The following is a 17511-nucleotide window of genomic DNA, read 5'->3' on the forward strand; positions in this document are numbered from 1 at the left end:
CAAGATGGTGAGAAATAAGATTCTTTGGTCTGATGAGACCAAGATAGAACTTTTTTGGCCTTAATTCTAAGCAGTATGTGCGGAGAAAACCAGGCACTGCTCATCACCTGTCCAATACAGTCCCAACAGTGAAGCATCATGCATCATGCTGTGGAGGTGTTTTTCAGCTGCAGGGACAGGTTGCAATCGAGGGAAAGATGAATGCGGCCAAGTACAGGGATATCCTGGACGAAAACCTTCTCCTGAGTGCTCAGGACCTCAGACTGAGCCAAAGGTTTACCTTCCAACAAGACAATGACCCTAAGCACACAGCTAAAATAACGAAGGAGTGGCTTCACAACAACTCCGTGACTGTCTTGAATGGCCCAGCCAGCGCCCTGACGTAAACCCAATTGAGCATCTCTGGAGAGACCTAAAAATGGCTGTCCACCAACGTTTACCATCCAACCTGACAGAACTGGAGAGGATCTGCAAGGAGGAATGACAGAGGATCCCCAAATCCAGGTGTGAAAAACTTGTTGCATCTTTCCCAAAAAAGACTCATGGCTGTATTAGATCAAAAGGGTGCTTCTACTAAATACTGAGCAAAAGGTCTGAATACTTACACCATGTGATATTTCAGTTTTTCTTTTTTAATAAATCTGCAAAAAATGTCAATGATTCTGTGTTTTTCTGTCAATATGGGGTGCTGTGTGTACATTAATGAGGACAAAAATTAACTTAAATGATTTTAGCAAATGGCTGCAATATAACTAAGAGTGAAAAATTTAAGGGGGTCTGAATACTTTCCATCCCCACTGTACATCGCTACCTGCTTCTGGGTTTAGGGTGCACCCCCTGCCAACACCCGCTGTGATTATACACCGCGGGAGTTTGTCAGCTAGTCCCAGCCAATGATTCTCTTTTAGATCGGACCACCGAATCGTCCAAGATATTTATATCTGCCACCCAGCCAAATTGGTTTTGACATGGAGTGTGCACACTCTGAAAATAATCCACGCTGGGACATAGACAGCTCAGTATAAAGTTACTTCTGCTTTTTTATTGTTTCATGGCTTTTTATAATATCAGCCGGACATTGGTGTCACACAAGGCAAGGCGTACACAATACGTAATATTGTGTCAGTGTATAAGCAGCTTTAAGCTAGATTATGTCCATATAGGGGGGTAACAATTGATCACAGCTATGTAGGGTAACTTCATTTAGACAGGAGGCACAATCTTCTTAACTCTTTGCAGTCCAGTTTCACAATAAGGGAGGGGTGAGCTTGCAACACGATCTTTGAGTAAAGTCAAGGCTGATAAGCATAAACAGTGGCAATCACAAATATATGTATATTGAAATAGGCATTTTATCCTGATACTCTAATCACATCCATTATAGTCCCCCCTTGAAATGTCTATTTCAATCTGTCCCTGTAAGCCTAGCTCATCTGTCCTCATGGGCCTTGGAACTCTTTTTCGGCTGTACGTTAGATGGGTGATTGCTACCCAATCACCTCCCTTGCCACAGACTTTGCCCATGCGAAAGTCAGATGCTTTCCCTAATGTCTGTATATGGGGTCTCATGGGGTTAGCTATGAATTATACATGTCTTTAAGTTGGAACTTCCCTGTTGATCCTCCTGTCCCCCCCGCCAACCATGTTCCCAGAATATATGTACCAGCATCTGTAGGGCTGGGATTTTCTATGGTTAGGGTGAATTTCCTACTGTGTCCTGCCCTCCCACTATTCACACATGTACCTGTCTTCAGTAAGGTCATTCTGCTAAGTAGGGATTTCCCATGTTTATCTTTCTTGTCCAGAGCATTCTGCGGCCTGTACCCCCAGTCATTCCCTGTATTCCATCCCACGGCTCCCCAGTAGTCACAGTTGTTACCCCAATTGGTGTCAGTGACGCATATATATATGGTCCCGGGGCCTAATGCTTTATCCCAGGACTGGATTCTGTGATCTGTGGAAGTATCTTCTCATAAGGGGATATAAAGGTGGCAACATGTGTATTGGATGAATTATACCAGAATTATGTTATACCATCTTTCTGTTTGATGGCTATCTCCTGTACCTGAACAATAATCATAATGAAAAGGATATACAGGATTATGGTTTGGTCTCCCTCGGTCTCTTCCTCGAGTACAGGAACTTTTTCTGTTTCCATTTTCATCACTTCGAAGCAGTCATGAGCGGTGAGATGAGGATCTCCATTCTCCAAAGGGGTTCCCCCCTCGAGAAGAGGAAGCAGAGTGGATGGGTTAAGGATATCACATCGGAGGAGAGTGATGTTATCGGGGAGAAGCAAGGCACACTGGAGTCTGAGGTGTCTTGCTGAGGACAGGTGTTTGGGCTGTATTTGGTTCAGTATGGCATTTATGTCATGAGGTGCCAGGAGGATCAGAGGGTGGCCCAACACGAGGTCAGCGGTCTTGTCCAGAAGAGCTTCAAAGTGGGAGGTGTCGTCTATGGCAGAGGGGTGGTAGACGAAGGGCAGTACCCAATTCCCGAGGACCAGACGCCATCATAGGGCGGTGGCTGACTGCCTGGCTCGGGTTTTGACCTCTTTTCTGGTTTTCTATACACATATACAATACAACCATTTTGATTAATTTCCTGTTCTGTCCACTCTTCTTCATGAATAGCTTTTGCAACTTTGAACCAAGCGTCTGCTGTAAACAGCAGTCCGTGGTCTGACAACACACCCCTTTTTCTCCTTAAAAGAATGCGCCATTCTTCCGGCTGTAGCAGTCTACCCAAATGCAGTGACCCTACACACTTTTGCCAATTTCTTTCCCTTTTGACAGCATCCTCTCCTCGCTCTAGTACTAAGTCACAAGCCAGGCTACCCTCTTTGGGTCCCTCTAACTTCTGTCCCATCGTTAGCTATTGGAAGGTTTATGTGTCCGTGCTCAGGGTTTGTATATCGGTTTTATGAAGCTGTCTTGGACTCAAGGGTCCGACAATACCGGGTATGATAATTAATTAGTAAGTACTCTTCCGCAGCAACCCAATTCTTCCAGAGAGATGCACTTTATTGACTTCCAACACAGAACAAAGTCAAAAGTCCACAGATGACGAAAATATCCAGCAGAGTATATCATTCAGAGTCCCATTTCTTAGGTCTGTGTTTTAATACACAGACAAGCCTAACTGAAACTAAATGCCAGCTTGAATGTCCTCTCTGAAATACTAGTCCACTAGGAGGGAGTTTCTGCTAGGTCAACCCAAAATACTCTTTGATCTTATTGTTACCGCCTCAAGTCTAACTACCATCAATAAATACTTCTTCTATGGTCCTTTAAACCATGTACCCTTTGAAATGTTCAATTAGGTTTCCAGACCATACCTCACCTCACACACCTAGGTAGACTTGCATAAGATCAACACATCAAAGAGTCTTCAGCTGTCCCCTTGATATGTTAAAATTCAGTTGACTTGGACAAATCAACCATTGTCAATTGAATTCTGGCCTGGTCAATATTGACTGTATGTGTACATACATATAATAATATAATGTCCCACATAAATCAGTGAACATATTACAACATATACAACAGTATTATCTTATTAGTATTATATTATTATTATATACAACAGGAACAATCTCTCTGTTTCTTATCCCTGCAAGCAGGGATACGAAACAATGAGATGTGTTAGTAAAAGCTGCACACAATACACACATTACACATTGTAAGGACCACATTTAACCCCTTGATCACCCTAGATGTTAACCCCTTCCCAGCCGGTGTCATAAGTACAGTGACAGTGTATATTTTTAGCACTGATCACTGTATTAGTGTCACTGATGATGTCAGTGTGATGATGGCAGTTAGCGTCAGATTGCCTGCTACACTATCGCAGTACCATTATACATTGCTGATCACTGCCATTAGTAGCATAAAAATATCAAAAATTCCAGTCAATATACACTTATTGTGATTTTTCTTTTTTACCAAAGACATGTAGCAGAATATATTTTGGCCAAAGTTTATAAAGAAATTAGATTTTTAAAATGTTTTTATTGGATATGTTTTAGAGCAGAAAGTAAAAAATATTGTTTTTTTTTTCCAAATAATTTGGCCCTTTTTCATGTATATCGCAAAAAATAAAAAACTCATTGGTGATCAAATACCACCAAAAGAAAGCTCTATTTGTGTGAAAAATAGGATATAAATTTTGTTTGGGTACAAAGGTAAAAAAATGTTATGTCCTTACAACCAGTTTAAGGCTTCATATACACTTGAACTACTTTAACCGCCGGCTGCAGGAAAACGTGAGTTTACCGTGATTTTGCACATTTGGCGGCTAGCAGTCAAAACGTTCCTATCCTGATTCTTCCCCATTCAGGAGAGGGAGGTTGGGGGAGGTTAATCCTCCTCTAACCTCAGCAGCTCCTAAACGATCCTAAAAGCTTATATGTCTACATGGACACATAGGTTTTATGGAGTTGAGTTTAAGAGCTTTGGCAAACAAAACGCCAAAAGCTCCTAAAGTCAAGTTTAGGAGCTGCTAGTGTACATGGAGCATTAGGGACTAAACAGTGTCACAGTGTAGAAGGCAGCTTCTAGGGATGTTGCACCTAATGCCGTGTACACACGAGCGAACTTTCCAGCAGAAAAGGTCCACCGGAACTAATCCATCAGACATTCTGATCGTGTGTAGGCTTCATCTGACCTTTTCTGTCGAAAAATCTAACGGACCTTAGAAACAGAACATGTTTCAAATCTTTCCGACGGACTCCATTCCAATCGAAAAAAATGTTCGTCTGTATGCTAGTCCGACAGACCGAAAGGGCAGCTATTGGTTACTGGCTATTGAACTTCCTTTTCTAGTCCGGTCGTACATCATCACGTTCAAAACTATCAGACTTTGGTGGGATCGTGTGTAGGCAAGTCCGTTTCGTCGGAACTCTGTTGAAAAGTCCTTCGGAGTTCAGTCCGACGAGAAGTCCGCTCGTGTGTACGCGGTATTAGAGGCTAAACATGACCCCATCAGTACTATATACGTACATTTCAACAAATTGTTCTCAACACTAATAAAGTAAAAGAAAGAAAGAAATGACAAATTAAAGTATGTATATACGTATATCTCCATAAGTCTGCATTGCCAATAGAGATGAAAGATTTTTACTGCACTGCCAACGGCCATCTATGTGAGACAGCCATAACCTGTGTCATGCTATAAGTTTGATGCCCCTGTATGTGTGAACCTGGAGCCTTAGCAATTCACCGATCAATTTTATTTGTATCTGGAGCCGCTTGTTAAACATGGGCTGTCTACCCTGACAAAACTTGTTGGCAGAACATAAAAGAAAAATACAGATTTCATTATTATTAATTACATTATTTGACGCATACTAATTCAAAACCTGAACAAGGAGGGGATTTTATTTCAGTTTATCATCACTGTGATTAAAAATGAAGATCATCCAAGAATTTCACCTTAGATCAAATGATAAATAATACAAAACGACCCATGTAAATCATGTTTATATATGCTGTCTTTTTTTAATCTTGTTTAATGCAGAAATGACAGGTGGTTTTTATAGGTGTAGAAAATGTTCTTTCTTTCTCGAACATCACGGGACACAGAGCCTCAGTAATTACTGATGGGTTATATAGGTATCACTGGTGATTGGACACTGGCATACCCTATCAGAAAGTTCAACCCCCTATATAATCCCTCCCCTTGCAGGGATATCTCAGTTTTTACGCCAGTGTCTTAGGTGATGGACGTGTAAAGATGTCCTGTGCTGAGCTCCAAAGGGATTATCCTATATCCTATACTGGGGCAGGCCAGGCGAACCGGATCCATTCCAAAGTGTCTCTCTAGGCCGAATTGGATGGTACCCGGGCCTCGTGTCCGAAGAAATGAGGTTTGACCTGTAACGCTTCTCTTTTTAGAGAGCTGGACCCCGCAGATTAGAAAATGTTTTTTCTAGCCTAATTTCTAGCCGGGTGCTTTACAGGGCCAGAACTGTGGATCCCCCTATTTGTAGGAGGCCCCAGTCGCTGACGGTTTTTTCAAACAGAGCCCACGGTGAGAGGTGAAGATTGGGTTTGTATAACAGAACCCTGCGGCTGGATAAGGTAAGAGGAGATTCCACAGAATTTTTTAGTTCTAGTAGGAATTCTCCTTTAAGGTAAATGCATGCTATGCCTATTGTGACCACCGGGGGCTGCCAAGAGCACATACCTTCTCATGCTGATGTCGGTCTCTGTGTTTCCACGCTGCACAAGCTCCTCCGGCCAGCTCCAGGTAGGATGGGATGAGGGGATTTCTCCTCAGGAATGTTCCCCCAGGCTAGGGGGAGGCCGCAGGTATCTGTGAGGCGGTTGTACACCGCTCTCTCACCGCCGCCGCCATTGCCGCCGTTACACACGTGCAGGCCCATCACTGCCGGCCTCTCTCCTTCCTCCCCCTCCCCCAGCCTTTCCTCCACATTGTGTCCGGAGGGTCGGCCAGCGCGGGAAGCGCTTGTTTTTTCAAAATACGGGGGGTGGGGGGGCGCGGGACGTCAGCACAGCGTGCTCAGACGCCCACAAGGCCAGCTGCAGTCTATTAAAGGCACTCTGTATAGGTGCACACAGTCTTCGGAGGGACACAGAGCTGACGGTCGCATGTAAGGTGGGACACAGGCATTCTCCTAGGCAGCATTTACTAAGGAACACCATACTGGGCATTGGGGTATCAAGGCTTTTTAGCCGGATTACATTGCTCAGCAGTCAGTGTTCATTTTGTGATACCTACACCTTGTTGCTTTGTACTATGGGTAGAAGAGGTTCAAACACCCCAAGAACCAGAGACTCTAGGGGATTTTGTTCAGATTCTGAGGACCCCCTTTCTGCAGCATCCTCCCCCCCCTGAGGGGCCAGGGACGGCTAGTCAGGGAGAGCCATCGGGGTCAGGGGCTATACCTGCCTCTGGCACTTCAGTCCCTGTATACATTACACAGGAGGTTTTTTCCTCAGCTATTAATGGTTTAGAGGAAAGATTAATGGCCGTGATTACATCTTCACTCAGTGGAAGAAAACGCCCTAGGCCTTCCTCTGTTTCCCAAGACCCTCGGGAAGAGGAGCTCTGGGATAAAGGAGAGGAATCCCTTTCAGAGGATCGGGATGGGACAGATGTTTCCTCTTCGGAGGAATCAGGTGGAGAGGGACCCTCTGCGACTTCCCAGGAGGAGAAAGTCTTAGTGCAGATCCTTACTGGATTGGTCCGCTCCACAGTTGCCCATATCTGAATAAACTAAAGAACCCTCTTCTTCTTTAGGGTCACTGAAACCTCCTCATATAGCACAGGCTTTTCCTGTTCATAATTTACTTGAAAAGCTTATTGATTCTGAGTGGGATCACCCAGATAAACGTTTTTTTCCGCCGAAAAAGTTTTCCACACTTTATCCAATGGAAGAAAAGTTTATTAAGATGTGGGGAATACCGGCCATTGATGCGGCTATTTCCTCCATCAATAGTAGTCTGACTTGTCCTGTAAACAATGCTCAGATGCTCAGGGATCCTGTGGATAAAAAGATGGAATCCCTATTGAAGGATGTTTTCTCCTTGGCGGGTTCAGTGGCTCAACCTGCAGTTGCAGCGATTGGAGTCTGTCAATACTTAAGAGACCATGTTAAGCAGGTTATTAAAGTATTACCTGAACAGCAGGCCCAGGGATTGGCTAACCTTCCTGCGGCCTTATGTTATGTTGTTGACGCCATCAGGGATTCTATCGTGCAAACCTCTCGTCTTTCACTGGGGTTGGTGCATATACATAGAATCCTGTGGCTCAAAAATTGGTCAGCCGAAGCACCATGTAAGAAGCTGCTGGCTGGGTTTCCATTTCATGGTGCTAGGTTGTTTGGAGAAGACTTGGATGACTATATCAAGAGAATCTGGGAAAAGTACTCTCTTACCTGTTAAGAAGAAGAGTAAGCGTCCCTCTTTCAAACGGACTCTTTTCCCAGCGCCAGGGGCTTTAGCCTCCAGGCAGTCTCGACGGCCTCCTCCTTCTGGGCCCAGAAACAAGAGTCAACCCCAGGGTCAAAAGAAGTCCTGGGGGAAGAAGCCTACGAGGCCAAACACTAAGACCTCTTCATGAAGGGGCGCCCCCGCTCACTCGAGTGGGGGGAAGACTGCGACAGTTCTCAGAGCTCTGGCAGGAGGACTTCCAGGACAGTAGGGTAATCTCAACAGTAACCTTAGGGTACAAGCTGGAGTTTCAAGCAGTTCCCTCTCCTCGGTTCCTCAGATCAAGTGTCCCCAGAGAAGAAGCAGTCGCTCCTTCTAGCATTAGAGCGACTTTTGTCGCAGGAGGTCATTATGATGGTTCCGGCAAAGGACCAGGGATTGGGGCTTCTATTCCAACCTGTTTACGGTCCAAAAACCAAATGGGGGTGTCAGACCCATTTTGGATTTAAGGGATCTGAACCGATTCCTAAGGATTCAATCCTTCCGCATGGAATCAATTCGGACAGTAGTCTCCACCCTGCAGGGAGGAGAATTTCTGGCATCGATAGACATAAGAGATGCATATCTGCATGTGCCCACTTTTCCTGCTCATCAGAAGTTTCTGCGCTTCGAGATAGGAGGGCGCCATTTCCAGTTTGTGGCTCTGCCCTTTGGGATAGCCACTGCACCTCGAGTGTTCACGAAGGTCTTGGGTCCTCCTTTGGCCAGATTAAGGGCTCAGGGTATAGCTGTCATAGCATACCTAGACGACCTGCTCCTGATGGACCGGTCAGTAGCCTCCTTGAACGGGAACTTGAGAACCACAGTCAAGTATCTGGAACACCTAACAACCTAGAAAAATCTTTCCTAAACCAGTAAGAAGACTGGAGTATTTAGGTCTGACCATAGATACAAGCCAGGAGAAAGTGTTTCTACCTCAGGCAAAGATCGCTGCTTTAAGGGAGCTGATTCAGACAGTCAGGACCAAGAAGGGTCCTCTGTCCGCCACTGTATGAGGCTGCTAGGAAAGATGGTGTCTTCATTCGAAGCAGTTCCTTATGCTCAGTTTCATTCAAGACTGCTGCAACACAGTATTCTGTCGGCCTGGAACAAGAAGGTTCGGGCATTAGACTTTCCGATGCACCTGTCGCATGCGGTGCGTCAGAGCCTCAATTGGTGGCTCAGACCCGAAAACCTGCAGAAGGGGAAATCTTTTCTGCCAGTTACCTGGATGGTGGTAACAACAGATGCCAGTCTGTCAGGTTGGGGGGCAGTTCTGGAACAGTCTGCAGTTCAGGGGTATGGTCCAAAACAGAGAGGACCTTACCCATCAACATTCTGGAGATCCGTGTGGTATATCTAGCCCTAAAGGCCTGGACTATCAGGCTACAGGGTTGCCCGGTCAGGATCCAGTCCGACAATGCCACAGCAGTGGCTTATGTCAATCATCAGGGAGGCACCAGGAGCCAAGCTGCTCAAAAGGAGGTGAACCGGATCTTAGTCTGGGCAGAGAAGCATGTGCCATGCATATTGGCAGTCTTTATTCCGGGGATAGAGAACTGGCAGGCGGACTATTTAAGTCGCCAGCAGTTACTTCCAGGGGAATGGTCTCTGCATCCCGATGTCTTTTGGGCCATATGCCAAAGATGGGGGGTTCCAAATGTAGATCTCTTTGCATCCCGATTCAACAAAAAGATAGACAGATTTGTGGCAAGAACAAAGGATCCTCTTGCATGCGGGATGGATGCGTTGGTGATTCCGTGGCATTGGTTCTCACTGATTTATGCATTCCCACCTATTCTGCTACTGCCACGACTCCTTCGCAGGATCAGGCAGGAAAGGAATTCAGTACATCTGGTGGCCCCCGCTTGGCCCAGAAGGACGTGGTATGCGGAAATAGTAAGGATGACGGTGGGTTCCCCGTGGACACTACCGATTTTCCTAAATTGTACCGTCTTTCTTAATGGCTTCCAGCATATTTAGGGAATCTTTACATGTATATAGTAACTTTGTATATAGTATCAGCTTTGTGCCCCGTTCCCTGATAGTACCGTGTCCATTGATAAATGAGCATAGTAAACTTTGCTTACTATGCTTCAGTTTATGAATGAACAGGAGCCTCTGACTCCTATCATTCATCTTCAGTGCAGCTGAGGCTACAGAGAAAGGAACTGAAGAATCTTAGTCCTCAATTCCTTTCTCTTTCTCAAAGGTGAGATGTCAGGGGTCTGTTTAGACCCCTGATATTTCATCCAAGCCCCCTACCCCAAAAGTTGTAAAAAAATACATTGTAAAAAAACAATTTTTAAAATAGTAAAAAAAAAAAACCATTTTAGAAAATTGAAAAAAATAAACAAAGGAAAAAAAAACATCGGTAACCTTTTCCATTTCAAAAGGTTACCGATGTTTTTTTTCCCTTTATTTATTTATTTATTTTTGGAGGGGGGGGGGGGGGGTGAGGATTACATACAGGCAGCCAGAAGCAGAGGAAAGCAAGCAGCTCTGTGGGGGAGGGCAACAGAGGGAATCAGATGTGGGCAGCACAGGGAGGGAGATCGGTGCAGCGGGACGGGAGGACAATTACAGAACGATGCAATCTGTCTGTGTCTCTCCCTCCAGCAGCTGAAAGCCAACAGGAGGGTGAAGGGGGAGAAAACAGCTATTAACTGCTGGAGGGAGAGACACAGACACAGTGCATCATTCTGTAATTGTCCCCCCATCCTACTGCACCGATCTCCTTGTTGTCTGGGCCCCCCTATTGTGCCCAGGCCCCCTACAGAAGGCCGAGTGGTACCTCCCTATTGACGGCCCTGACTGTCACTCTAGGGCAGGGAGTATGTTGGAACTTCATAACACTGTGTTAGGTCTACATGACACCTCCATTTCTTCTACATAGTTTTGCAGTCTACAGAGATAGCAGGGAACAATGTTAACTGATAAGAGTACAGAGACAGAGAGCACAGGAATTTATAAGCTCACAATATTTCTGGCTGCATGAATGACTACTTTCGAATATAAGTAATAAAAAACACTCAATTGTATATTTAACAGACCAAAAGGGAGCACACAAGGGACATTTAATATTGGAGTTTAAATACAGTAAGATAAATAAGACTGTCTTTGTTTACATTGATCAATACCAGGCTGTCTATATTGATATTTGTTTTAATTTATTCCAGGGAAAGGTGCTTGATGTCATCTCATCCATTGATGCAGCACAAATGCTGATCAACAATAATGCTTCTACAATCATTAAGAAGGTAAAATTTTAGAGTTATTTAGTCTAATCTGTGGGATTGTGGGGACAAAACTAGGCCTTGTGGGTCAGACTGTCACTAAAAGGCAGTTCCAACATAAGCTGACAGGACTGAAATGTTGCTGGGCACTTCACATATGTTGGCTGCCCCCCCCCCCCCACCCTCCACTCCTCCATATCTACCTGTTGATCCTGCTATTACATTATTTTTTTTTCTACTTACTGCATACAGTATAAACAGGCTAAGCTGTCCAGCAATAGTACCAATTACGGGAAAAAGTTTGCCCGATCGCAGTTTTAAAAAGGAGATTTTAGATACATTTTAATTCAAATGGTTTAAAGAAAAAAAATGTCTTTGTAATTGCTTTAAAAAGTGTTAGTTGAAGGTGGGATTTAATGTGTTTGTCTCTTACTTAATGCAGAACTAAACCTTTAGTATAATTTTTTTTTTAAATAAAAAAACAGGGTTGTTGTTTTGGTAGAAGTCTCCAACAGCTTCCAGTACTATTTCTATGCTGTCGATACCCAAATCTATCTTCCTACCCCTCTGCTCACTCCGTCAGACTCCTCGTTCATCACTAGTTTACTAACTGACAGCCAGTATGAATGTCACACCGCTTCCTCAAACTTAATATTTTCAAAACTGAGCTCACAATTTCCTCTACCCCCCATGCCCACTTCCCTGACTTCTCCATCAAGATCAATGACACAACTATCAGTCCCTACCCTCATGCCAGGGTTTTTTATGTATCTCTGGACTCTGACCTCTCCTTTCGGCCCCACATCCAATCACTGTCCAAATCATGCCACCATAGTATATCCAAAATGCACGCCTTCGTAACCTATGACACCACAAGGCTACTAATTTATTCCCTTGTGATCTCTCACCTCAACTATTGCAGCTAGCTCCTAGTTAGCCTACCTTTACACAGACTATCCACCTTCAGTCTATCATGAATGCAGCTGCCAGATTCATCCACCTTACCAACTGCTCAGTATATGCCACCTCTGTCAATCCCTCCACTAACTTCTAACCACCTAACATAAAAATTCAGAATGCCAACAACAACATAAAGAACCATTCACAACTTTGCTTGTGCTACATCATCATTCTCATATCAAAATATCTCTAGTTCCCTTTTCAACTCCTCCCATGCTTCAAAGTGTCTCCCATCCTCTGGAACTCCCTACCCCAATCTGTGCAACTATCACTTTACGTTTTGTATCACTTTAGGCTCTCAGGAGCAAGACCTTCTGACCCCTCTTATATTGAATTGTATTGTAACTGAAATCAATGCATTCATAACTAAAGCATTAGTAAATTGGAGTTCCTTAGAGCCCATTTTGAAGAATTCTGCATGATGTCACTATGTAAAATCCTTCCATCTCACTTAAACTGGCCATAGAAGGGTAGTTTTCATTCAGCCAGCAGGCCAACCGATTCCTCCATACACACAGATGACGTAGATGGAGCCAGAACATTGGGGTTGGTTTACAAAGACTGGAGAGTGCAAAACCTCATGCAGCTCTGCATATTAACCAGGTTTTTTGTCAATGCTTAATTGAACAAACTGAAGTTAGAAGCTGATTGGCTACTGTGATGGAACCGCTTGGCACCCTGATTATGTGCATCCACCCAAACAGTTCCTCTGGCCCACCAAACTGTTCCAGCAGACCGAGAGTTAATACCAGCCCGTTTACCCCAAGCATCATACACAGACAAGATGTTGGGATAAGAACCAAAGGAATGATTGTTTATTAAAACCCAGACACATACTTTATACCCCACAGGAGGACATTCCCCTCTTGAGGATATTAGCATGACAATGCAAACTTCAAACACCAGTCCAATTAACAGCTAATACCTAACAGTGATCTTAATTAAACAGTTATCTAATTAAACAATAAGTTAATCAACAAACCTATAAGAACCCACAGTCAATTGGTTACAGGTGAAGTGGACACAATACTAGCAGACATACAGAAATAATAGGTGTCTCAATTAATTGCACACCTAGGAGGCACACAATGGTAGAGACACACTTAATAAACACACAACATTTTAATAAACAGACTATAGCAGGAAACCCCCCCAGGACCCGGTTGCTTGAGCTGATTATATTAACATTTCTCTGTGTCTCAGTCTGAAGCAGCCATTGCTGGTTTAGGCCTTGAAACCCCAAATATGTATATGGGTCCTCCAGTTCCCAGAGTCTGTGTGTTTCAGGGGAAACATGGACTTGAATCTAAAGCAAGACCACTCTAAGGGTCCCCCAGGCACACACCTCCCAAAAGAGTAGTGTCTCTTAAAATCCAGGGCCCATAGTCAGTGGGTAGGAGGCTTGCCCCTAGTCCCCTTTCCCAGCTTGATCTGTCACAGCAATCATTTACAGCTGCACAAAGTTTGCACCCTCCAGGTTATTCTCCACTTACACCCCATTGTATTCTGACAGCAGGACCCATGCTGACATTCAGCATGTCTCTTCGACCGAAGTTGATCAAACTATTGACTTCTGTCAAGCAGGGGAGGCCACACACTGACTGACAATTCTTCCAGTTCTTGCTGAACCGGCCAAATTTTAATCAGTCTATGGCCTGCTTTATACTAAACAAGCCTAGGCCAAGGGTGAGGTACTATAATCTTTTTTTGTCTGATGTAGTAAAGCCTTAGCAGCCTTACTGGCCATACACTTTGCAATCTGTTTAGACAATCGTCTTTAGCTCTACTAACCTAGGAGAGTTTTCCTGTTAAGATACAAATCAAGTGGATTGCCTAGGTAACGACTACAGGGCTTTGATATATCTAAAGGAGAATGAATAGAGATGGCATATGAAAGGCATATGGTCAGCTTACTGATAGTGCCTAACATACAATAACTTTATACAGACAAAAAAAAAGGTTATCATTGCCGCGTTATTTTGGAATTATTTTTATTTCTCCTAGGAATCTAAAAAATTTATGGACACAGTCATCAGCTATTTTGTGCAGTATGTGCAGTGGGTGAAAGATTCTGTAAGTATTTGTCATGTTCTTGCATGTTGATATTAATAATGTATAGTTCATTTACAATGTATGAATTGTATGTAAGTGAAAAACTAGACATAAAGCAGAAACCCATCTGATCTATTTAGAGTCGCTGCAAACCATTCCTTTCACTGAGTGCTGTCACCTGCCACTCCGGGCACATTACTATTGATTATTGTATTATTCATCAAAGTGAAGGGTCAGTTGTGTTTAAAGGATAAGTTCACCTTTTGTAACATGTTTCATGTTAGTCCTATATTCAGAGTGTAACATGTTACAAATGTACTGGCCCCCGCAATCCCCAATTCCTCGTTTAGGCGGCGAGCAGGAAATCTTCTCCCCCCCACCAATCTAAAGAAAATGCAGCTGTTCAGCGCTCTGCCTGCCCAGCCACGTCATTCATTGACAGTGTTCTGTGAATGAATGGACTACAACTACCAGCAGCTGTTGGCTTGTAGTTCTCAATGAACTACCACAGCGCTGTTGAAGGCGAAGTACAGCCAAAACTTGTTTGGCTGTACTTCTCAAGTGGATCACAAGAGTTCAGTTCATTCTGCACTCCTGTGACCCGTTTGCAGCTGACGTCACAGAACCAGTCCAGGCTGGAGAAAGATCGCGACCATATGGTCAGAATCCACCCAGATGCCTGGACCGGCACCTGGCTCAGTCTCTCAGAGAACTGCTGAAAGCCTGAGCCGGTCGCTCCCACCCCCTCCACAGCCCAGCGCTCCAGTGAGCGAGGAGGGGGCAGAGCAGACAGCAGTGACTGGCAGTCACCCTCTCTCTGCTTCACGGAGCACTGAGAACCAAGCGATCAGCTGTGTTTGATTGCTCAGCTCTCACCCTTAGAAGCGGACCGACGCTGCATCCACCTAGCTAAGTATGATTTTGTAAAAAAAAAAAAAAAAAGCCAAACTTCTATTTTAAGCACTGTGGTAGTTCATTGATTCTTCCTGTCAGTGTAAAACTGCCTGGCAGACAGCTTACACTGACAGTCTGCAGGAGACCTGCATGACATCAGCAATCTGCTGATCACTGGTGCAATGCTTTCTAGGCTCCTAAAAAATAAATAAATAGTAAATTTACATTTTTTTACCTCCAAAAAAATGTGCTTTTATTTTTTAAGAGGTGAACTTCTCTTTTAAGAAGCAGAACACTTAAAGGCATTTTCCGGTGCTGATACTAATTTTATTTTAAAACATATAAAAAAAGGTGATCCATTCAAAACTGATCACCTGCTAGCTTCTTAAAGTAGTCTACTATCCATGGCTGCATGAATACATTTATGACATATAGCGCCCTCCTAGATAGATTGCTAGTTAGCTTAGGTCAATTTAGTTCTATGTACATGATCTGGCACAGAGCAGCCGCCCTGCGGTGGGCAGTCGGAAAATGGTTAAAATAGCTGTAACTTTATTAATAAAATATGTTCTCTAGTCAGTTGATTTGCTAAGCTGAGATGACGTCAGTCTGTTGCAGGCAAGGGAAAACATTTCCTCGATCATTTTTTCCTACAGCGATAACACTAGAATTTTGTAACTCTATAGTAAGTCACCAAGGTAAAGTGCCAGGAGCTGATCTGTGTCAGACGTTGGTGAACACTGCCAAGAACTACAGAAGCACCAGGATGTACATGCCTGTGTCATCTCTGAGCTAGCATCCCGGTTCAGAAGTGAATGCTGACTCTGGATAATGTATGAACAAAGATGGCACTGTCCTTCTGATAACTAAAACAGATAATGGCATTGTCACTAGGGTGCATTGTGTTTACTATAAGAGGTAATACATACCTATGAGTTTTACAATCCCAAATAACTTAGCATGCATACACTTAAAGAGGAACTAAACTCATTCTAACAACTTTTTAATTTTTATTCCTCCCCTTCCATCTTACAGAAAAAAGCGTATCATTTTTATTTAATTTTTCGCTGTTTTTTTTTGTTATGCTGCAAAGCAGCACTTCTGGGTTTCCAGCCTAGACTGAGCTCTGCTACCTCCTAGAAGAGCTACATCACAGCTATCCCAGGAGGCAGTGGGGTTGATTTACTAAAACTGGAGAGTGCAAAATCTGGTGGAGCTCTTTATGTCAAAGCTTAACTGGACAAGCTGAAGTTAGAAGCTGATTGGCTACCATGTACAGCTATACCAGATTTTTCACTCTCCAGTTTTAGTAAATCAACCCCACTGTGTTACTAAGCTGGTACTGTGCGGCTTATAGCTTGGGCACAAGCGCCGCCAGGCAGGATAGTGGCAATTTCCCAAAAACTGGCAGCATTGTGTGCACATGCAGAAATCCCCCAACATGTGCGCCTAAGTGCCACCGGTCTCTGCCAGGTCCTAAATACCTGGAAGACACCAGCGGCAAGGGGAAGCAATTCATTCAACAGTTTAGTTCCACTTTAACAAAAAAATATATCTGATGCTAGGTACACTTTTTATATTTAAAGCCCAAACATTTTGTCATGAACTAGGGATTGCTGAAATCTTTGTCAGGTTTTTCCTTTCAGATCCCATTGGGGAGATTTCCCTTCTTTTCCTCTTTTAGATGTACTGCAGGAAGTGTCTTTAAAGTGAAGGGAAGTCCTCTATTAGAAAGTGCTCGCTAAAACAGCAGGACTGAACGAAAATAAACCTTGCAACTCAGTTGGAGCCGCTTTACTAACTATCCAATGTTAGTACAGCGATTTCTCCTGCTGTTCTATTGTGTTCTGACAGGGGGGCAGCCCCCTCACATCAGAACGCTCAGGTCAGCGCTCTTAGCCATTGGCTCAAAGCACTTATCTGGAGCCGATAGGAAACCCTTTTCAGTTGTGACCCTTCGACTGAAGCCAGCCGAACAGCTGGCTTCTGTCAGACCGACAGTACACATGAGCCGAATGTTGGACGGCATCAGCCAGTTCAATAGAGACCGGCCGATGCCGCCCAATGTTCAGCTCATGTGTATTGAGCAGCTGTTCCAGCGATGAGACAATGATACAAGACATGAGTAAGATCTACATATGAAACCCGCCTCATTCTGCCTTAGGTGCGATCCAATGTCTGCCAGACTTGGTCAGTGGATCTGACACCACTGACTAAATATTGGGTATTGGCTTGGCTCCCTGAGTCATTGGTGGCCACATATATTTTGAAGGAATTTTTCCTATTGATGCATATTTGAGTTTCCCTGAAGAAGCAGAAATACATCTGTGAAACGCGTTGGATGACTCTATGCTCAAGTATTCTCTAAGCTATTGCTTTGAACAAGTATCAATATTGAAAATATGATATAGCTGTTTACATATTGAGATGCA

At 43.9% G+C, this 17511-nt stretch overlaps 1 protein-coding gene across 12 annotated transcripts in view; it reads left to right on the forward strand.

Annotated features, from left to right (window-relative positions):
- PROM1 (prominin 1) overlaps positions 1-17511 on the forward strand; it is a 340751-nt gene that overhangs the window by 283415 nt on the left and 39825 nt on the right. For all 12 annotated transcript variants that reach the window (XR_012237091.1, XR_012237101.1, XR_012237102.1 and 9 more), the window contains 2 exons: positions 11117-11197; positions 14138-14206. Coding sequence is in view for 4 of the 12 variants with exons in the window: in XM_073609697.1 (XP_073465798.1) it covers positions 11117-11197; positions 14138-14206 (150 nt within the window). In the remaining 8 variants the exon portion in view is untranslated. The remainder of the gene's footprint in view (positions 1-11116; positions 11198-14137; positions 14207-17511) is intronic.

This window comes from Aquarana catesbeiana, linkage group LG01 (assembly GCF_042186555.1).
Source record: "Aquarana catesbeiana isolate 2022-GZ linkage group LG01, ASM4218655v1, whole genome shotgun sequence".
Classification (NCBI taxonomy): Eukaryota; Metazoa; Chordata; class Amphibia; order Anura; family Ranidae; genus Aquarana; species Aquarana catesbeiana.